Source organism: Uloborus diversus, chromosome 1 (assembly GCF_026930045.1).
Source record: "Uloborus diversus isolate 005 chromosome 1, Udiv.v.3.1, whole genome shotgun sequence".
Taxonomy (NCBI): domain Eukaryota; kingdom Metazoa; phylum Arthropoda; class Arachnida; order Araneae; family Uloboridae; genus Uloborus; species Uloborus diversus.
The window spans coordinates 154632284-154656274 of NC_072731.1; the positions used below are offsets into that span (position 1 = coordinate 154632284).

Below are 23991 nucleotides of genomic sequence, written 5' to 3' on the forward strand. Positions count from 1 at the left end.
GTCAAATAATAATTTTTCATACTCACCAATGAATAAGTACGTTTCCCCCACTCAACCTGGCGTTATGAATGAAATCGTTGCACTTGGGAAAATACTTGCTAAGGTTTTCGTCGGGTGAATCTGGTACACGTATGCACAAATATTCTTTGTCCTGTGTATGAAACACATTATTAATTTCTTGCTCAATCTTTATGAGATACAGTGGAACTCGCTTATAACGAGCACGAAGGGACCGCGGTATTTGCTCGTTATAAACCGAGTACTCGTAAAAAAGAGTACGTAAAAAAATCATAAACCTTTATTCATGCTTGCTTTGTTGTTATTATATTTCTATACAGTACCAAAGAAGTTGGCTAGCCGATTTGAACTGTCTTATTACTGTCTGACCACGGATTGTATGGAAAGGCAAACATTCGGTTTACAAGCGGAAATGGACGCATCTATTAGTTTGTAGGGATGTCAGCTTTTGCAGTTGTATGTAAGTCTCAATCACATTCAAATGAGTGGAACACGCGCATCAAATTTTATCTGGGAAAGGATGACATTTTTTTCGACAAATATATAATTGTTAAATGCTCCTCTACTATACGAATTTCAAAAAAAAAGGCCATGTCACCATTTGTTTTCATGAATTATATCTTCATCTGAAACTTTCGGTTGAATTCAAAATGTTAATGGAATTTTTCCAAAAAATAGAAGAATCTTTCCTGAGGAGGAAATCAACGGACATTTTATGAATTACAAAAGTATTGCTCGTTTTAAGCAGGGTTTTGCTCGTTAAAAGCGAGTTTTGTTTCCATGTTAAGTAACATTGTACCAACCAAATCGTTTTGATATTCTCTCTAAATCCAAATTCTCGTTTAAAACAGGGCTTGTTACAAGCGAGTTTGACTGTACTAGTAGTTTGTGTCTTCTTGATCCATATCGTCCGATATTTTAGCTATTTATTTTTAAATCATGTTTATGCTGGTCACATAGTCTTACTAATATTATATATGCGAAAGTTTGTCTGTATGGATGTATGGATGGATGTATGGATGTTTGTTACTCTTTCACGCAAAAACTACTGAACGGATTTTGATGAAACTTTACAATAATATAGCTTATGCATCAGAATAACACATAGGGTAGTTTTCGTCCCGTTATGGGGGGCAAAACCCCCTTAGGGGGGCAATAAAACACAATTTTTGTATAAATTCTCTAATATTGGGATGAAAAAATACTTGCACACATTTACATTATATGTCCATCGAAAGCTCTGATTTTTCTGCTGAAGATGGCACCTGTTCGAAATTTCTAAGTAGAATAAAAAACGAGTTATGAGCTTTTTAGATCCATGTTCGAAGGCTTTCCTCAACTCAATACAGTATTTAGTGTATCATCTCAACTCCCTGTCGATAGCGACAATTGTTGTATTGTTGATTTTCTTTGCTTTTCGTGATTGTTCAAGGCTTTTCTCAAGTCAAATCTTGAAGTAAGATTTTTGCACAAGATTGGCAATTAATACATGATTTGACTGATGATTTTCCATTTAAACGGAACTTTAATGTAATTAATGGTTTTTATTATTATTTATGCTGATTGAACACTTACTCATTATCCAAACAACCAGCAGATCGCCAAAATTTTTGCAGAAAGATTTCCGTAGCTGATGCATTTGGCAGTTTTTTCAACGTTGCTGTTTTTGAAGCTGAAGACTACGTCATAATGTTTCTCAGCTTTCACCATGTAAACAAAATATCGCCAATCAAAGAATTTTCAAAAGACTTTTTTTACTGTGTTAAATAATCCAGCAACTAAATTAGGCAAATCCATAAACAGCACAACAACTTCCATTAATTTTCCTTTATGCTCAATTTCAAACAATCACCAAATTTTATTACTTACTAGCCGCCTGCGGCGACCAGCTGGTTCGCCTTCTTACGCTATTCGCCTTTCTATGCAAGCAGCCACCTACGGCGACTGTTTGGCTAACTTATCATTTATTTTTTTATTTCAAGTTTTCCACCTTCGGCAGCTGTTTGAATAAATTTGACAGCAGTATTAGTCAATCCATCCCTATCTTTTTTTGTGTCCTTCACATTTTTAAGCCAAGATTGCCACCTTCGGCGGCTATCTACCCTTACGATCTATCTCTAAATTTTCCATCTCTATTTATTTTAACCTCCCTGCCCATTTCTTAATAAAACAAAGATCACTCAAAAAATCGCTTTTTTTGATTTAAGTAGAGCAACAAAAAAAAAAAAAGTTATCTCCAAAATTCCCCGTAGTGTGCAAAAAGTAGCGTTTGACAAAGAAAAAATATCTCGCTGTTTTTATTGAAATAAATGCGCACAACTATGAAATGTAACCGAATATAGATACAGCAAAACGTCCAGCTTGGGCGGGGGGGGGGGGTGGATAGAAAAAGAAATAAATGCAATTCTTAAATAAAAAAAAAAGAAAGAAAAAAAGGAAACGCTGCCGGTGAAACACGTGGTCATCACTTCATAAAATGTAGAAGTAAGCTATATAGGTAAAAAAAGAGATTAACATTTGTTTGCGATTAAGATTCCATTCTAAATATCGAATTGAAATCCAAATAGTGACGTCAGAGACATAAAGATTGAAGAACGCTTTTTTCCGACCGATGCGTGGAAAGACATGATGTGTTCAGCATTAAAAAATTGTAAAAAAAAAAAACTATTGCGTATTTTTAAGAACTTTTTTCTTTTGAAGGGTGCGAAATGTTTTTACTATTACCAACTTAAATTTTAGAAGTGAGGCTTTGATACTTCTCGCAGGATGATATTAGAAAAAAATAAAACCCAGGAAAAAATGCAAATTAAAGGTTTTTTCAAAAATTCATAAAAAATTCAAAAACTGCTCTATCTTCAAAATTTTTTCATTCATCATATTTAAAATTAAATTTCCTACACTATAGTACAAAAAATATTTGTGTGGTGCGATTGGTTCGGGGTCTGTGAGGTAAAACGTACTAAAAAGTGCAAAAAAACACATAAAACATTAAATAACTTTTTTTCTAATTAAAATTTCAGAAATCGAAGCCCGAGGTGCACATCTTCGGCAAAAACTGCAACTATATACCAAATTTCATCTTTCTAGGCCTTATCGTTTTCCCGGGAAGCGCGCCACACACACACACACACAAACATCTTATTTTATTATATGTATAGATTTTGGTAACATTTCGGATGAAACTGTTTAGCGCCATTTTATGGTGACCAAAAATATCTCAGCATCTGGCGACGATATCTCTGTAACGAAAATTAATATCATATCGTTTTACAAAGTAAGGAAAGAATGGGGGAGCATCATCGAAGGTACCCCGAAACGACTTTCGCAAATTCGGTAAAATCGCACCAAGAGCCACAATGATTGAAATTTCCCGAAATAACTAAAGCAAGTATAAGGGGATTACGAGCGCAGCTACTTTTTTTTAATCACTTCGTACTTCATTAACCATACAGAGAAGGTTTTAGACTCCATGTTAAAAAAAAGTATCAACAGATTAATCTTTTTAAACATGAGAAGATTAATTTCATGTTTTTTAAATTTGTATATGCTTAAATATAGTGCTTTCGTTTCTAAATCAATACTACTTTGTTCTTTATATTTATTGCTATTTTAGTTTTATGGGTAAGGAAGAAACTCGATTTTTAATCACGTCAAAAAGATGTGTTTTAAATTCTTTCACTTAAAACAGAAAACAAAAGCAAGTAACGATTTTTTCTAATAATTATTACTGGCCCAGGCAACGCCGGGTATTTTTGCTAGTCCTTTAATAAAATCGTTATCGCCATTTTATTGAATCAAGTATTTGGAAAGTATTTGATAAAAATTTAAAAAGATAGTTATAATAATGTTAAAATTTGCAACAAACATTACAAAGTTATGTCGCGCCAAAAAGTGAAGGAATCGGTTTCGGAAGATGAGGAAATTGAAGTGCCAAATTTGCCCTCTTCAATAGATGTCAGAAAACGCTTGATGCCATACAATTCACTTTAAGACTGAAAGAAAGCAATAATAAAACTTTCAATCTTTTAGGAACTTTCAAACAATGTTGAATGAATCTATACTTTCAAATTCTGTTAATCAAACAAAAATAACCCAATATTTTATCGATCCAGAAAATGGGGCTTTGAAATCATTATTAGCAGTCCCCACTACCCAAAATCAAATGGATTTGCAGAAAAAATGGTAGGAGTAGCTAAAAATATTATTCATAAATCTGGAGCAGGTAACATACAAGAATCTCTGTTAGAGAACAGAAATACTCCAATCACTTGAACAAACACATCACCCGCTCAGCTATTACTGAGTCGATGTCTTCGTACTGAATTGCCAACAAAACTCTCCTTCTTGAAGCCGAAAATAGCAACAAATTGCAAAGAGAAATTTGAAGTTATAAGAAAGAAAACGCAGTACTATTACAATATGAATGCTAGGCACAAACCAGACTTTGCTGAAGGAGAAAATGTTCTTATAAGAGTGGGTAGTCACTGGGAAAAGGCACAGATTCTAAAAAAAAAAAACACTTCACTTGTTCACCTAGGTCATATTTAGTTAAGACAGAAAATGGTAGAATACTCAGAAGGAATTCTTTTCATTTAAGAAAATGTAAAAATTCAATGCAAACTTCTTATGACCCAAACTCTGACAGTATTAGTGTTCCGTCTGACTTAAATCCTCCAAACACAATAATTAATCAAAATAGACAAAATGTAGCTCAAGGACCAATTAATAATATGAACTATGTTACTCGTAGTGGGAGGGTAGTCAGGTGACCTTCCTACTTGAGGGACTATGTCTGATCTGAAAAGGGATGTGTAACATATTATTGAAGTTATGAATGGCATCAGTTGGGAGTTGTCAAATCTTACAGGAACAAAGATACTCGTGATGATTATTCATTTATATTTTAGTTATTAATATGGATGCCGATATTGGATTCAGTTTAAATAAAATTAATATTTGAAATGTTATCTTACTAATATTATATATGCGAAAGTTTGTCTGTATGGATGTATGGATGTTTGTTACTCTTTCACGGAAAAACTACTGAACGGATTTTGATGAAACTTTACAATAATATAGCTTATGCATCAGAATAACACATAGGGTAGTTTTCGTCCCGTTATGGAGGGCAAAACCCCCTTAGGGGGGCAATAAAACACAATTTTTGTATAAATTCTCTAATATTGGGATGAAAAAATACTTGCACATATTTACATTATATGTCCATCGAAAGCTCTGATTTTTCTGCTGAAGATGGCACCTGTTCGAAATTTCTAAGTAGAATAAAAAACGAGTTATGAGCTTTTTAGATCCATGTTCGAAGGCTTTCCTCAACTCAATACAGTATTTAGTGTATCATCTCAACTCCCTGTCGATAGCGACAATTGTTGTATTGTTGATTTTCTTTGCTTTTCGTGATTGTTCAAGGCTTTTCTCAAGTCAAATCTTGAAGTAAGATTTTTGCACAAGATTGGCAAATAATACATGATTTGGCTGATGATTTTCCATTTAAACGGAACTTTAATGTAATTAATGGTTTTTATTATTATTTATGTTGATTGAACACTTACTCATTATCCAAACAACCAGCAGATCGCCAAAATTTTTGCAGAAAGATTTTCGTAGCTGATGCATTTGGCAGTTTTTTCAACGTTGCTGTTTTTGAAGCCGAAGACTACGTCATAATGTTTCTCAGCTTTCACCATGTAAACAAAATATCGCCAATCAAAGAATTTTCAAAAGACCTTTTTTACTGTGTTAAATAATCCAGCAACTAAATTAGGCAAATCCATAAACAGCACAAAAACTTCCATTAATTTTCCTTTTTGCACAATTTCAAACAATCACCAAATTTTATTACTTATTTTGGTAACATTTCGGATGAAACTGTTTAGCGCCATTTTATGGTGACCAAAAATATCTCAGCATCTGGCGACGATATCTCTGTAACGAAAATTAATATCATATCGTTTTACAAAGTAAGGAAAGAATGGGGGAGCATCATCGAAGGTACCCCGAAACGACTTTCGCAAATTCGGTAAAATCGCACCAAGAGCCACAATTATTGAAAATTTCCAAAATAACTAGAGCAAGTATAAGGGGATTACGAGCGCAGCTACTTTTTTTTAATCACTTCGTACTTCATTAGCCATACAGAGAAGGTTTTAGACTCCATGTTAAAAAAAAAGTATCAACAGATTAATCTTTTTAAACATGAGAAGATTAATTTCATGTTTTTTAAATTTGTATATGCTTAAATATAGTGCTTTCGTTTCTAAATCAATACTACTTTGTTCTTTATACTTATTGCTATTTTAGTTTTATGGGTAAGGAAGAAACTCGATTTTTAATCACGTCAAAGAGATGTTTTAAATTCTTTCACTTAAAACAGAAAACAAAAGCAAGTAACGATTTTTTCTAATAATTATTACTGACCCAGGCAACGCCGGGTATTTTTGCTTGTCGTAAATAAAGCACAAATTCACAAGAAAACACAGCATATAGCTATTTCAAGACTCTCTTTACCAGTGCAAAGAACTCAATAGCCGCGTCCACAAGAGGCCGAAAAAAAAATAAAACGGTAGGAATATTTCCCGTTTACATGTAAAAAGAGGTTGTCCATTATACCCCAGAAAGCGGTTTTTACCCAGCATCCTTCGGCTATACCCAGCAAGTAGATGAACTTGTATCGCGAAATGCATTCTGGATAAAATCTTTGCATTTGCTATGGAAGGAAGCAGGAGGGGAAAAAATCCACATTTACCCGGTACATAACCGGAATACGGTTAAAAGCAGGTTATTTGCTGGGTTGAAAGTGTCCATATGAGCGCGGCTAATACGCAACAAGAAAGCCGAGAGAGAACACGACTTTCAAGAAAGTTGTTGAGTGCAGACGTGAAAATATTTCAGTAGTATAGACAACTAGTCGCCAGGGCAGCTAGATTATCCCAGGGCCTGATCAAGTCATAAAGAGGGCCTGGACCTTCATGTGAATCCTGCCCTCTTTTATTGGTTGTGTGAGTGCAACGAAAAGTGCTCCAAGAACGTTTCTTATTTAAATCCAATATTTACTCTATTTGCACAAATTTCACCAAAATTTTAATAAACAAAAAATCTTGTTTTGCAAATATACTGAATGTTAAATTTTATATATAACCCAGAAATTAAAAAAAAAATTTAAAAAAAGAAACAAAGAACACTTTCATAAACATTTTGTTTAAGTAATTTTATATTTAAAACCTAATAAATACAACTTCTGTAACATACAGATAGGTTAACTTTGAAAAAAATGAGGACCCTAAACCTTGAGGAACCCGGAACCTAACCCCAGTTAGCCCCTGCCTTACTGGGCCTCGGTAAGCCGTCTTCGGCCTCTCTTCGGCCTCGACCCCGCCTACTACGGCGGATTGGTATACAGCTCCTTCAGAGTTGTATTTCTGGGGCTTCGCCCCCTTCCTGCCGATGACGACTGGCGGTTCGTCCAACGGCTCAACGCGTCCCGCGGTGTGCTTTGAGGGGTTTTATACATTCTTGCCGCCTGCGGGGTACATCAAATAATGAGCAGTATATTTAACTTTCGGCAGAATTCGCATCTGACGTAATCCACTTTCCCAAGAACTTATTCACCGCGTCCGCCGAATTTACTTCCGCATCCAGTAGAGGGATCGATCTAGCTACCAGGGAAAATTACATATATTTCGATAACCGGGTTCGATTTTTGATTCGATTCCGAGTCGCAACAGACTACAACTGTATTTATGTCGTTGACTGCATACTAAGTGCCTTGCCTCCATTATTTTTTATACCGATAGATGGCAGCACCATCACCGGATCGAACAGTTAATGAGAATTTAGAACTAGGCCAGGAGCTAATAGCTACCTGGTGCTAGCACCCCCAGAGGTATAGTTTCACTTGGAGGACATTGAGACCACGAGCATATTTAACGTCGCCCAGTCTCCTTTAATGACGACGGTGGGTCTTCGACCATCGAGGTTCGAACTCAGGACCCTCCGGTCCTGAATCCGACACTCTACCGATCGGGCTACCACGGCCCGATAACCGGGTTAAGGTTTGCTTTTGTTCTAAGGGAGATGCGGTTACAGTCAAACAGACAGACCTGAACAGATTTTAGTAGCAGAGATAATCAGTGATGGACTGGATCCCCAAGTGGTGGGGGGAGAGGGAAACATTGACTCCCAAAGCGAGAACAGGTTCGAGAGTACGAAGAAAAAAAACAGAAGGCACACAGGTTCGAGGGCGCACTGGCCAGCGGGCTGGTGAGCCAGTCCACCCCTGGAGATATTATTATAAATTCAGTCGGGAAAAGGCAACATGATCTTGCCAGAAAAGACAACCGTGCAAATAGAGGCTGGGGGGGGGGACACACCAGTTGGCCTGAATGAAGGGACTCGTTTTTTTTAAATCATGGGCGAAATATATGTAGGGACGTAAAGTTAAACAATGTGGTGGGGGAGGGAGCGTAAAATTTCTTTGTGACGGTCCACAAAATTTCTGTGCATCCCCCTGCCTGCAAACATGCGCTTTAAATCAAAATGGCTAATGCGTTAGCCTGTCTGCAGGTCCGTCATTTAAGGAGGTTAAAAGGTAGCAATTGCCCATCTCCTCCTGCCTTTGAAAAATCAATAGTTGTTTTACGATGTAATATGCATTGAGTTACCTTCATTACCCTCGTGTATTCCTTCTCTCTTTCTCTCTCTCTGTCTCTACCCCCTCACCCATATAAATTCGAAATAATGGACCTGCGTATATAGGGTGTTCCGTTTTGACCTGCAAGGCCTCTATTTTTGCAACCGTTAGTCCTAAATGCATACTTCCAATTGCAAAAATGTTCAAAATCAGATGCAGGGTTAAGGTATTGAAAGTTAGAAGTAAAAATAAAAATGAGTCAAAAAATAAAAAATTAAACTTTTTATACGGGTCTCAGGTCCCCTAACTTATATTTAGAGAAATAATATCCATTAAAAACTATTACTGACACAAAAAACTTGACACTTGTGCGACGAAAATTCAAGGAGATATTCTAGTTTAAAGTTTTAAGAGACCATACAGAAGAGATTGGAACTTATCGCCCTTTCAGAAGAATGACAGGTTGTCAAAGTAAAAAACACAAAGTATTTATATTTTTTAACAATAAACGCAAATGTTATGCCGTGATACGCAAAAACACACTGAAAAACCTCGAACAATTTGAAAATCCACACTCTATGCACACATATAATTTTAAACACTTGTTAACTGCTATATTTTCCCCTAAAAGGTGTTATTGACGGCGAGTGAAAAGTGGTATAAGTCACAAAACGCTGCGTTTCATATCTCGGTGAATATTGGTCTTACTAATTTCAACCTTTTTGAGTTGGAATTATTTTTCAATGGCGAATATTTCCTTAGCTATGACTTAGGGGACCTGGAGCCCAAATAAAAAGTTTATTTTTTTATTTCCTGACTCACTTTTAATTTGCTTTAAACTTTCAATGTCTGAACTCCGCATCTGATTTTGAACATTTTTGCAATTGGAAGTATGCATCTAGGACCAACGGTTGCGAAAATAAAGGTCTTGCAAGTTAAAACGGAACACCCTGTATATAGGATCTAGCCTCTATTACAGTGAATTGACGTTTTCAAGGAAACAAGCTGCTGAATGTAAATATTGAAATGATTAAATTTATTCGTGCTGGTGCCTATATTTTCGGGAAAAAACATCTCTCTCATTATAAAATTTTTACTGTATTCCCTAATCTGTTGGTGGATAAGCTTTTTTTTTTTTTTTTTCAACTGCTCAATAGTTTTTTGGAGTAAATTTCAAAACGTGCCCTTACCTCGACGACTTCCTTGGCCGTATCATGTATTGAAATAATATGAGTGATTTTATTGCTTTGAAGTTGTTCAGAGTCTTTGCCATCTCGGAAGCTACCCAAGTACAGCCCTGGCAAGACCTGCAAAAAAATGTGTATCAATATTATGCCAGATACTGCGTCTTTTTCAAACAAACCCGAAGTTCGTTAACCCAATTTCGATTCGTCTCTTTTCGTTGATTCCAAGAAAGTGCAATAGAATCGTTCTTGCTTTTAAAATGAAAGAGCAAACTAAAATTGAAAAAGATTAACTGCTTCCTTTTTTCCTGAATTAAACTTTCTTTCAAAATAATAATTTAAGCAATAATGAAGTTTATTACAAATATTCATTTAAAAAGAGCGATAAGTATTTTTAACAATGATGATTTCATGTAGCCTTGAAGAAACAAAACTTTTTCAAAACAACATGGTAACTGACACAGCTGTGACTTTCCAGCAATATGAGTTCGTTAACGTACTAATTTATTCAACTGTTGCATGTTCTTTGCAGACAAATGTTTATATAAAAAAAAAAAAAAAAGCTTCAGAATATATTTATATCAGTCTAGTAGTACGCCGTTTTTTGAAATTTATACAATTGAAATTTCAAAATTAGAATATCTTGCAAACAAAAAATGATCGAGACAAGGTGTCAAAAATTCATTGCTCTGGCTCCGACTCCCAGAAATTTAGTCTTCAACTTGGAGATTTGACTTTTGTCAGACGATTCGACAAATTTGGAGAAAGCATTCAAAATTGCAGTAAAAAAATGCTTTGTGACGCTTTGCTCAGGTTTATCATTCGGCAAAATTCTGAGTCTTATTCGGCAAATTGAACCGCCGCCCCCCCCCCTTCCCCGCTCCTAAAAACTTTAGATCGAGCTACCCCTGCTTCGACCCGACTCCTTTACTCCAAAATCAGTTCGACTCCGCAAGCACTAGCTGATATGCGGACTGAGAGGAAACTCCAACTCCGACTCTTGGAATTTTAAACCTTCGGCTCCCGGCTCGGGCTCCTTTACCCCAAAATCATCCCGACTCCGAATCCGCAGCCCTGCAAAAGTCTTAAAATACTTTTTTCACACACGTGTTTTAATACATCCAGGGGCGGACCTGACTATCGGCTCACGGGTTGATGCACCTCCCGCCTGTGCGCCCTCGAACTTTCTCTCTGCATCTTTTTTTGTGCGCACTCATACCTGTGCACCTTCATTTTATAATTATTTTTGCGCCGGGTTTTTTTATTTTTTTATTTTTTTTTTATTTTTACACCCATGAACCGTGCACCTTCAAGTTTTTTTTTTTTTTTTTTTTTAGCCCTCAAGCCTTAGCACCTTTGGTTTTTTTTTTTTTTTTTTTGCCCTCGAACCTGTGCGACTTCTGTTTTTTTTGAGCAATCACGATTGCTTATTGTTCTCATTTGACAGTATTTGATGTCCGTTCCTTTTTCAACCCCCACCATCACTTGCAGGCGCGACTCCGTCCACCGGTAGCCGCTCCTAGTCGGTGGCGTCCATGTCCTACACACACGCACCCTCATACACATACTCACACACATACACGCCAACGTGCATATTGTGTGTGTGTGTGTGTGTGTGGGCCTTTAAACCTGAGTTTCTTTGGTTTTCCTTTCCGCCCTCGAGCATGTGCACCTTCTTTTGTTTTTATTCTATTTCATTTTCCTCCTTAAATTGTGCACTTTCGGTTGTTTTTTTTTTTGAGCAATCACGATTGCTCTTATTGTCATCACCGTCGACCGGCTGCTCACGATGCTGCACCTCTAGCGAAAACTGTCTCCAGGTTTCGTCAATATCCTACACTTACACGCATACATACACGCACCTACACACATATACATATACACCTACACACACGTACATACACCTACACACACATACATAAACCTACACACATACACAAACACATACACACACACACACCTACACACTCACATACACACAACTACGCACAGACTCATGCCTGCACACAGACACAAACACATATGCCTACACACACATACTCTCCTCCCTACACACACACCTAAGTAGGGTAATAATGAGAGTTCTGCCCCAAGAGGCGGCTCTGCGGCTATGAGCCGCCTCCCAATCCCTCCGCCTCCCTGATGCCGCCTCCACCGCCTCCCAATCCCTGCGCCTCCCCCAGCCGTTCCCTCCCTCGCCGCGTGAGTTGAGTTGTCCGTGAAAGATTACGAGGTTTCTGGTTGTCATGACAACCAGAGTTTTGGGATGGCAACACTTCGTAGAAGTTTTCGGATGGCAACACTTGTTTTTCGTAACCTTTTACGAGTTTTGGGATGGCAACACTCAACGTTTCGGATGTGAATATTTTTACGCGAACTTTGAAGATTTTATTTTTGCTGGCGCCATCTATTGAGAGGTTGATTTTTTATTTCCGAACTTTGAATAATTTCGACGAATGGTTGTCAAGACAACCAAAGTTTCGCGAATTTAATTATTTTTATTTTTTACAGAGTGTCGCGGTTGGGAATCGAACACGCGTCCGCCAAAAAGCATTGACGCTTTAATTGACGCGCGCATGCCAATTAAGCCACCAATGCTTTCGAGCTAGAGGAAGTTAAAATGAAACTCAATATAATTTTCACATGAGGTAAATGTACATGGCGCCATCTATCGTGACTTTGAGTTTTTTTTTCTGGACTTTGAATAATTTCGACGAATGGTTGTCAAGACAACCAAAGTTTCGCGAATTTAATTATTTTTTGAATATTTTTCGCGAATTTGATTATTTCAATGCTTTATGAACTTGGATTATTTTTCATGAATTTGATTATTCATTTTAGATTTCAAATTTTTTTTTACATTCAGGTCTTAGACTAATTCGACGTCTTTCGTTCTTTTGATTATTTTCGAGCGTTTTCAAACTTTAAACATTTTTTCACAAAACTTTTTTTTTCATAGTACCAATCAGCTTTAATATTCAATATGATTTATACATTTTCATGAGTTATGTTTTAATCGCGTTATTAATCGTTTACACTGTCATTTTATTATTTTCATGCATTTATTATACTTGTAAAAATAAATCCCAACTCTGTTATATTTATCATTCTTTCGGTGATTCTTTTTTTTTTTTTTTCGGACTTTGAATAATTTCGACGAATGGTTGTCAAGACAACCAAAGTTTCGCGAATTTAATTATTTTTATTTTTACAGAGTGAAATAGGATCTTTAAGATTGAAAATAAACTTTTGTTTTAAGTTGATGGTCCCACCAACCAGCCCGGTGTATCAAATACACCCCATCAACTTTTTTTTTTTTTTTTTTTTCATCAGCCGATGCATACCAATGCAGCTAATTTGGAATAAGTACCAAAATAAAATTTTTCTTAAATAAAATTTAATGAAATAAAATTTTCTCAAAAAAAAAAAAAAAAATCAAAGAAGGGCTCTAGAAGTGCTAAAAGACACGTCCCTTTAAAATGTGCTGAAATAAAATGCAACTTTTTACGATTCCCCTTCCGAAAATAAACATTCCCCTCCTTTTGAAACGTTAGTCTTTCTCCGTATGCGTCAACGAATTCACGCATCAGTGAACACGCGAAAACCACAAATGGTCAAAGGGGAGGAAGATAAGAACTTCTCTCTCTCTCTCTTTCACACATACACACAATGGAAGGAAAACATTTCTCAAATGATTTCATTCTAGCGTTTCTTCTAAGTCTTTAAATAGTTTTATTCATATAATATTTTTTCTCAAACTATTATTTAAAAAAAAAAATGTATAAAATAAATTGTCATAGTTGAAAATACATACAAATAAAAACAGAGAAATTGAACCAAATACATTAATTTTAACATACACATTACTAATAATAATGAAAGTACTTACAGATAGGTGTTTAGACTTTTAAAATATTTAAAATCAATTTCTTGTATCATACTATCATATATCCAAACCGATTGTGAAATTTTACTTGCAAGTTCATTTAAATTAACAGTTAGAAAAATATAATTTTCGCTGCATAGATATTTCGAATGAAAGTTTTGCGACATACACTCATGTTTCGATTGCGATTGATACAATATTTTACATCTCGCACAGCGATAGTTTTCGTTCAGACAATCATGCATACTGCTCAACATACGCTTATGAATTTTACTATGTTCGTTAATCACTTTTTTCGGTTTAAATTCATCACGATAAGCACGGATCATATCTTGTAAAATCGTTGAAAACATTATTTCGAGTAATTTTTCCATAATCATGCAAAAACTATTCACTAAGCACTTCGCAGATTCACTATGAAGTACGAATTTTTCATTGTTGAATATAACATTCGATTCAGAGATATCAACATGATACATTGTACATTGTCCTGCTACATTAAATACAATTATTTCATTGTATGCAACAAAACTGCAGTCTTTATACACAAGATTAAAACTGCACATTTTTCCCATGAAGTCGACGAAAGCGTGAGGTGAGAAATTAATTTTTTTCCCATTACTGCAGTCTTCAATCATCATTACTATACTTCCATTTGGTTTAACCACAACATATAGAAAGGTTCCCAATTGTAAATCATAAGCTTTTATCTTTCTCTCAGCAAATCGTGGAAGGGTACCTTTTAGATTTGCATCAACCCGGTCATCGGAAGGAAGAATGGGAGTCAACCCCATGGGAGGTCTTTCGTTCATATTGAGAATCTGATGGGGTCCGTTTTCTTCGATCAAGCTTGTTGATGGTGCGGGGGGTTTCTCCAACGTTGGAAGTTCAATTTGTTCGGCAGGAGTACACTTCTCGTCCACAGCATTCACAATGTTTAATTCACAACTTTCAAAAACAGATTGAGATGCGGTGTATCGACTCGGAACTTTTTTTCGTAGAGGAGAGCTGTCCGATGCAATTACCGTTTCAGGATGATTGAAGAGAGGGAAATCATCCACATCTCGAATCGCAAAACGTTTTGAAATTGGACTTGTCATAATATTAGCCTCACTCAATGCGAACATCAAAATCGTCAATGTTCAATCCTAAGCGATTTAAACCTCTTTGCATGGCAACTTACAACGTGCAAATGAGGCAATTCTAATCAGGTCGACTCATACGAAAGGTTGAAGATCACATGATCGAATATAGATTAATCATCACACGCGTTGATAATGATTACCCTTCGGTCAGTGATGATTAAGCACCGGACGGACACAGTCTGAAAACACAGGATGGTGAATCAGCTGATTAAGCATTGATAAGATGTCATTGCTATGTCCCTTCCTCTGGGCACGTAAGGTCGATGATTAACTATCTTGTGATTATCAATCAGAGCGATTACAGCGCCACGACTGGAAGTGAGGTTGTTATCCTGATAAAATTTTCGTTCTCGCTCAGATTTTTATGTGTGGTGTTCAGTTGCTCGGTGCTCTCTCCCTCTCTTCAAGAATGGATTACTTACTAAGTGCAAATGGTTTGAATGTTCTTGTTAAAGAACAATTCTACACTCGTGAAGTCGCCAACAACATATTCAATGAACTGCTGAAATTGCCGTTCCAGACTATCAATGTGATCGTCCATGGGAGACACTATACCCCAAAACGCAAAAGTTTCGCATTCGGAGATACTGGACTTGATTACCAATACTCTGGCACGTCGAACCCTGCACACGAATGGACTCCGGTGATGTTGCGAATAAAAGAAGATGTGGAAGCTGCGACTGGACAATCGTACAACTACGCGTTATTGAAAGACGTGGATTTCAACCTCAAGAATTACTATGTCGCCATGGCAGTATGTACGTGATGTTACCACCTACCAATGAACTATTTACGCATGGAATTAAACCTGACAGAACTGTGACTTTACCGAGGATTAGCATTACATTTCGAAACATCATGAGTGACGCAAACCCACCTACAGCGAAACGAATGAGAATGGCACTGGATGATGATGCCTCCCTCTTTAACCAGCCTGAAATTTCGACAAGCATCATGTCTCAAGAAAGCGATACAACAATGAACTTTGCTTCGCCTCATGCCTCAGTGGATCCCTCCCCCGTCGTTTCTCCACTTAGTGAAGGAGAAAACCCTACACTCCCTCGGGACGATTGGTTGGAAAAGTTCCTTTCGAGCTCCCTTCAACGTTTTGAAGAGAAAAAGAACAACATTAGAAGTTTACCGACAGATTTGAACATCAGTGTATGCCTACGACAAAATGGAAAAATCGTAATTCAGTTAGAAAATACTGTTTCGGGTGCCGAAGTGAATTTTCAACCACCGAGTTGGCTGCATTTTTTAACAAAAATGTGGGACTTTAATTCCCACTACGCGAGTAGTAACTTTGTCGTTGGAACGGATGCTATTGTTATTACCAGAGAAAAACAGTGCGAAGTGCATCAGTTAGAAGAAGTCGACGGTAAAATGTGTATACAAAAACCTCCCATTTTATTACGAGAAGACGTTAGAAAAATTTTGAAAGAAGAAGATGATGGTATTCTAGGAGAGATCCTCCGTGCAATTTTCACCATATTTCGTGAAATGCTCCGTGTTGAACGAAAAAATATTCAAGCTCCAACGATTGATGAAGTTGTAGCGCCTGAACTTGCGCACGATTGCTTCATTGAAGAAATGCGGCGAACTGTATTAAAAAACTTTGAATGTGCCGGCTGTAAGGTAGAACATCCCTCACAAAGAAGACATGAATGTATGTCGTTAACATCCAAGGACAAATACACTCTATTATGTGAAAATGAAAATATTTTCACTACTATGAACTTTGTCGAACTTTGCGATAGCATTTCCGAAAAAATATGTTTAAGTGAGACTCAAATTGCAATGTTTACAGTGGATTATTTGAAGGAGCGAACGGCTGATCTGTAAGTAGTTTTTGTATATACTATTTTTATTTGTTCAATAAATGTATTATTCCATTTAACTGCTTTTATTGTTTTCATTTGCATGTAGCGAAAATAATAACGAGACAGAATTAATGAACTAAAATATTTTATTGATACATAGTATCCCATACAAAATCGGGCTGTCTTTTCGCCCTTTTCTTTCTGGGTGTATCGAGAGACGAAGGTACATTGACAGCTTTAGGTACAAAAGTTGGAGTCACATCTGTTAAATACTTATTTTTCACAAAATGTTTGGGTACATTTATTTCATTTAACGTGTGTAAAAATTCATCTTTCCATGGTACATGAATATTTTTTCGATTGCTGAAAATTAAATTCATCAGATCCGCAATATTACTATTCGGAATGTTTTGTTTTTTATAAATAATTTGTCCTTTTTCATTCCATGATAAAAGATCGGAATGTTTCTTCAGGAGATCCAACAGATTTCTTGCTTGATGCAGGTAATTCTTTGCAACACTTTTCAGTATCGTAGATTCATAATTTTCAGTTTTTGTTATTTTTCTTTCTTCTTCTTCTTCTTCTTTTTCAATAACTTTATTTTCTTGAGGTTGGGTCCATCTTGGGTTGAATTCTGTCATGTTCAACTTCCTTTGTAGCAATTCTGTATATTTCAATAACTTTTCATGATCCGCTAACTTGCTCTGTAAAATCTTTAACATTTCACGATCCAATTCACTCAACTGATTGGAAGTGACTGTATGTTTCAGAAATATTTCCTCGGGAACCAAGGAATATTTCTTAGCGTGTTCCATTTCCGAGTATAGTTGATAGCACGCTTACAGCTGCAGGAATGAGAAAATTCAAAAATCCACCTTTTTGAACAACCAGCTTCCGCTTTTTCGACAAAGCTAATTTACGATTTGCTAATTTGCGCAAAGTTGTCTTGTGCTTTGACAAGTTCTTCTTTTGATGTTTTGATAGAGGAATATTTCCTTTCAATGTGTTGTGACAGCACTCACAAATTGCCTTGATACATTTCACATCAATCTTTTTTAATAACTCTTTTTGAAGTTTTGCTGGACAAATCTGCAGAAGATGTAGCTCGCTCAGCTGTTGCTTGGTAATTGTCATGATGACAAATGAATGTTATTATTTATATCCTTTCACTTTATACTATTTTTCTCTGATATATGTACTGTGTTTGATTGGGTAAAATATTTGTGCGCAGACGCATTTCCTCGGGTGTTTCATTTTTCAAATCGATTAACAGATATGAAAATTTCTCCTTCGTCGCATCCTCATACACTTCTTGAAAAAATTTTAAATGTCTGGGAAAAATCTGTTTTCCTAAATGAGTCACTTGACTCAAATCTCTCCTATTTTTGAAAAGAAGAATATAATGTGCGTTTAAAGTAATTTCACGCATTTCTTTTCCTTTGTGGAAAAAGTTTTGTGTGATGAAAATTACAGATATATTCATATGATGACTTCCGCGCGTAAACAATTTAGTCATGACTTCATTTTTACCGCAAGAATGCATTAAATCATCAATTATGTAAACCGTATAATTCCCCAAATACTCTCGATAATTTGAAGGAAATCCTTCCACAAACGTCACATCGGGGATCGTATCATATAATTCTTGATAGATCCCGTAGAACCATACAATTTTGTCGGGGACAATTGAAAACATCTCACGTTTATGTTTGATGAGATCGGCAACGAAAAATGACTTTCCCGAAGAAGTTGGTCCGGCTGCGACCATCGTAAAAGGAACCTCCAACTTTGGAAACTCCATGGCGAATGAGAGACAGACAAAGAAAATATTCGTTTAAATATATTTATTGATTAAAATTTGGAAATACATGAAAACGTTTTGCTACAAAATTGTATACAATCTTATCATTACAAACATGCGAATCTATAAAAGAAGACAATATATTTTTCAAGGAATGTCCACGACATTTTGAATACAAATAATAAATACAATATTGACCACATACTGCCGTGACATTGCTTTGCAATGTCATGGGATTAAAATTTACATTTGAAAATTGTGATACAAAATCATCAATGTGTCCTTTGAAAAAAGAAGGCGGATTCCCATAAGAATCGAAAAATTCCAATTGTTTTCCGTCTACATAAAAAGCCACCCAATGGCTTCCGGCTTCCGTCGAAGTATCCACGTTTGCAATAAAACAAGAGGGCGTCGTATCGATGACAATGTCCGCCAGATGATCACTGGGAAACACACCCAGAAAATATTTTTTGGTAATTGAGTCACTTTGAAGAATATTCTGTATTTGATTTGAATCCATTTTAATTTGCAAAATCACACAACACGTGACGAGATTTTGTAATTTCAATCACGTTTTGAAATTCGGCATAGATCAATAATGATAGCGTTTCTTCGATGGCAGTGCTAAATTTAATTTCAACTCTCAAATTTCCTTGATGTTGTAAATTTAAATGAGGACCGTTGCATAGGTCTGCTGTGAGATCAAAATTGTAAAGTGTCGTTCCGCGTGCGAATTGTTCACGAGACAAATAGATACCCTTATCACTATTGAATCCATCAAACAAACTGTGATAGGCACGAATGTAATTATTATTTTTAAAATCCAATTCCATAGGTTTACTTGGTACGGGTTGACCATCAACGTAAATAGAGATGAAATTTACATCGTGGTGTGAAAATAAGAAAGGGTTCTTTGAATATTGTCCATTCATAGCCGCATTTTCAATGCATGCGATCACTACTCTTTTCGGCATCGCACCTAGAAATACATTATCTTGCATGAAGGAAAAACTTCCTTTCGAAATAGAATAAGTTTTGCATAAAACTCTGTCGATGGGATACTTGGCAGAACTTTTTTCTAAAGCTTTCGCATGACCTAGCGAAACTCCAGGACTCACTTGAACTTTTCGTATAAATAATGACGCATGTTCTAATACCACTTTGTATGCAGCATCCACTTTTGACGATAGAAGACAAAACGCTGCATTGCTTCGAGTCATTTTAATTTTAATATCGACTAAATTTAACATGAGTCGATTCTGTTGGAATATGTCACAGTGTAATTGTCCGATCATATCAAATGTTTTACTGTGTTTACTGAGCTCATATCTTGATTTCAATCCGGGTCCAGCATTCACAGCCTTGGGGTCGATTTCTTCAGGATCTTCGTCTTTGTAAAACAGCTCACAGGTAAGTTGACTTTTCTTGGCATCTTCTCCATAATTTAGCAGAGTTTCAATGTATGCACGATATGGATAAGTGTTGCTTGCAGATGAAATATTTCGTTCATTCAAACTGATGTCGATTTGTGAGAACAGAGAATGGAGAAATAAGTTGGTTGGCACTACAACTTCTTCAACTTCCGATCCATCGGGCTTGGAGGTTTTCGGTGATATGGGGGATCCATCCGCTTTGACGATTTTCGCTTTCACGTAAATGTAGGATGCGTTGAGATCTGTATATTCCACACCGCTTCCAGATATTGAAAATTCGAGAGGCGATCCGTCTCGAATGCTTGCGATAGGGTGATATTCGACAAATTGTCCTTTTTCAATAGCAGCTTGAGTGGGAGGCAGTGTGAATAAGTCCAGTTCTGATTTCACACACACTGGAGAATCGCGATGAATGAGAGAAGACATTTTTTTTTTTTAAGAGAAAATATCGTGATGTGTTTTCACTCTCTTGGTTTTACGAACACTGACTTGTTTCTTGGGAAGTTTGCGCTTTTTATTCCTTCTGCCGGAGCCGATCATGGTCTTTAATTTAACTGCAGCTTTATCCGTCAAGTTTTTGCCGGCTTCCTTCAAACGTCGTTTAGCGGCCACTTTGAGATTTTCACCACGTGAGACATCGTTGAATACATCAACACCGCTGTTTAAAATTTGTTTACCGACCGCTTTGGCACCCGACTTGAAAAGTGGGACTGCAGCCCTGAAGAAAGATTTAAAGAGTCCTCCGAAACCATAGCCTCTTTGATAGGGTGCACCTTGATAATAATTAAGACCATTTCCAGATTGATGGGTGTAGTAATCCTCAAAGGATTTTTGACAGCATTGATATGGAATATACATCATGAGAGGAATTTCTGACGAAAGTGAAGTTTCACGTACGACCTTCCACGCTCGAATGGCACTAACATTCCTGTGTTGGTTCTTATAACGATTTCGATAGTGTCAATAATTTTTCGACTCACGGGCAAATAGTGAGGTCTTTCATATTCCACGCTGACCATTTCTCCGTCGGAACCGCTGACTTTAATTGTTCGCAGGAGCGGAGCATACACATCGCCTATGACTTGAGGTTCGATAATATCTGTATAAACCATTAGCACTCTGAAATGTGCATTAGGATCTGCAATCTGCGGGCTGAACACGGTCTGTTCAACATTTTTGTCGCTATCGCCCCCTATAACCATTGGGGGAAATCCTAACATCTGCGATAATCCTTCATGAAAGACAACGCGTGCATTGTTTTTCACTTTAACACGAACGCGTTTCGTGACGTGATTGTAATTGAAGGAAATCTTATTATCATGATCGGGTATGTTGATTGCCTTCAAAATGTCGGACACATTTTCGTAACATCCGGGTGGAATATTTCGTCCTAATTCTTTTCCATCACCTAGATCGAATCCAATTAAATTATTCTCTCGATTCACATTATACCAAGTATGCGGGTAAATGACTTCTACTAGCGCACAATCCCAATGTCCAGTCAGTTCAATTGGGGTCGGTAGACGTGTAATAAAATGGGATATTTTATTATCTGGGAAATAGTTTAATGAGCTGTCGCTGGGCAAAGTCACATAGAAAGAGCCCATCTTGCAGAGTGAGCAAATGATATCATGTCTCAAGTATTTATAGGTCTGATAAATGCGAGGCTGGAATCCATTGGTTAAATTTTTCCGGATAACCGCGAAATTTCACAAAATATTCGGTTTTATTTTCCCTTCTTCTCTTTCGTAATATTTTTTCGACAGTATAATCTTCTTTCAGTTTCACTTTTTGCAATTCTTGAGGATAAAAAGTTCCTTGTATGGGTTCACCCATTAAATCTTTCACACGATATACGGGAATAGCTCTTTTGACACAATCAGTGACGATGAATAATTCCTCTGTCCAATTCGTTTCGTATCCTTTTTCAAAAGTGAGTTTTTGTTTAGAAATACGAACAACATCACCGATGTTGAAAACACACGGTTTCCTTTCCGCGTCCTGATTATCTCCATAGATCGCGAAATACACTTGTCCTTCATTATTCGCATTCACTTCAACAGGGGCTCTCTTGATGGTGGAATGGTAAGTAGTATTATAACTTTTTATCAAATCGTCTAACACATCAATATAATTGTAAGTATTTTGACTCGTAAAATATTTCCACATTTTGGTTTTTAAAGTACGATTGAACCTTTCCACTACTGAAGCCTTGGTTGCGTTGAAAGTTGTGAAGAACTTGACTTGATTGTCTCGTAGAAACTTTTGAAATAGTGCATTTTTAAATTCGCCACCTTGATCCGTTTGAAGTAACTTGGGTTTCCTCTCCGCAAAAATGGATTTGAAGGCGTCGACAATCTCTCGACCTTGCTTCGTTTTTAAAGGCTTCGCCCATGCATATTTTGAAAAAATATCGATGCATGTTAATATATACCGATAACCACGATTATGTTTCTGCAAGTTTGTCAAATCGGCGAGATCCGCTTGCCATTGAAAATCTTTATGATGTACGATGACGCGATTCGTCGGGAATTTCTTTCTCACAGGTTTGTGAAGCGTGTACGCATCGACTCCCGCTAGATAATTCTGAATGTCTTTCTTGCTTTCTTCTCCGCCCAAAGCACGAAATAATGCATTGACACCGCCAAAACTTGCTTCTTGAGCCGGCTCCAGGTAAGCCTTCTTCATTGCAGCAGGAAAAATGGTTATTCGACACGTTAAAATGAATCATCCTCGGAATGTTATGAGTGAATTGGAGGTATCATTCGGTTTAAGTAGAAAATCAACGGCAAAATCTGATTTCCCTGTCAGAATATAGATGATACCCATTACGCAGCATAAACTGAGATAAAGGACTGTAATCCATACAACCTCTTCTCTGGATGCCATATCTAAAAATAACATACTATGTAAAATTAATACTGTTTTTATATTCTCCTGATTAACAAAATCTTCAAAGTCTCAACAGATGGCGCCATGTACATTTACCTCATGTGAAAATTATATTGAGTTTCATTTTAACTTCCTCTAGCTCGAAAGCATTGGTGGCTTAATTGGCATGCGCGCGTCAATTAAAGCGTCAATGCTTTTTGGCGGACGCGTGTTCGATTCCCAACCGCGACACTCTGTAAAAAATAAAAATAATTAAATTCGCGAAACTTTGGTTGTCTTGACAACCATTCGTCGAAATTATTCAAAGTTCGGAAATAAAAAATCAACCTCTCAATAGATGGCGCCAGCAAAAATAAAATCTTCAAAGTTCGCGTAAAAATATTCACATCCGAAACGTTGAGTGTTGCCATCCCAAAACTCGTAAAAGGTTACGAAAAACAAGTGTTGCCATCCGAAAACTTCTACGAAGTGTTGCCATCCCAAAACTCTGGTTGTCATGACAACCAGAAACCTCGTAATCTTTCACGGACAACTCAACTCACGCGGCGAGGGAGGGAACGGCTGGGGGAGGCGCAGGGATTGGGAGGCGGTGGAGGCGGCATCAGGGAGGCGGAGGGATTGGGAGGCGGCTCATAGCCGCAGAGCCGCCTCTTGGGGCAGAACTCTCCTTTCTACCCTACTCACCTACACAATTACCCACACAATTATGTCTGCACACAGACTCAAACACACATGCCTACACACATACACATACTCCCTACACACAAACACACATACCCTCTACACACAAACACACTTATCCCCCACACGCAAACACACACGCCTACATACACACACTCATGATTGCGAAAAACATAATTTGAATTCAAAATGACAAAATTCAAATTATTATTTTTTTTCTTTACGATTTAAAAACCTCTGCACCTTCTCCCCCCCCCCCCCGCCCTGTGGGACTCAAACTAGACGCCCTCTTGGGACCTAGTCCTCTCCTGAATACATCCAGGTGCAGACCGCGATATCAAAGGAATTCCTTTGTTTTTCAATATGTATACAAAGTTTTGGAGATACGTGCAGGGCCGGCTCCAGTAGTTTGGCCGCCCTAGGCGATATTGACAAGTGCCTCCCCCCCCCCATTGAATAATAGTAATACTAATATAAAATAATG

At 37.0% G+C, this 23991-nt stretch overlaps 1 protein-coding gene across 1 annotated transcript in view; it reads right to left on the reverse strand.

The window, feature by feature from the left end:
- LOC129233031 (dual specificity protein phosphatase 22-like) overlaps nt 1–23991 on the reverse strand; it is a 103742-nt gene that overhangs the window by 45052 nt on the left and 34699 nt on the right. Inside the window, exons 2-3 of the mRNA XM_054867116.1 lie at nt 9856–9972; nt 27–151 (exon numbers count right to left, since the gene is read on the reverse strand). Coding sequence (XP_054723091.1) covers nt 27–151; nt 9856–9972 — 242 coding nt within the window. The remainder of the gene's footprint in view (nt 1–26; nt 152–9855; nt 9973–23991) is intronic.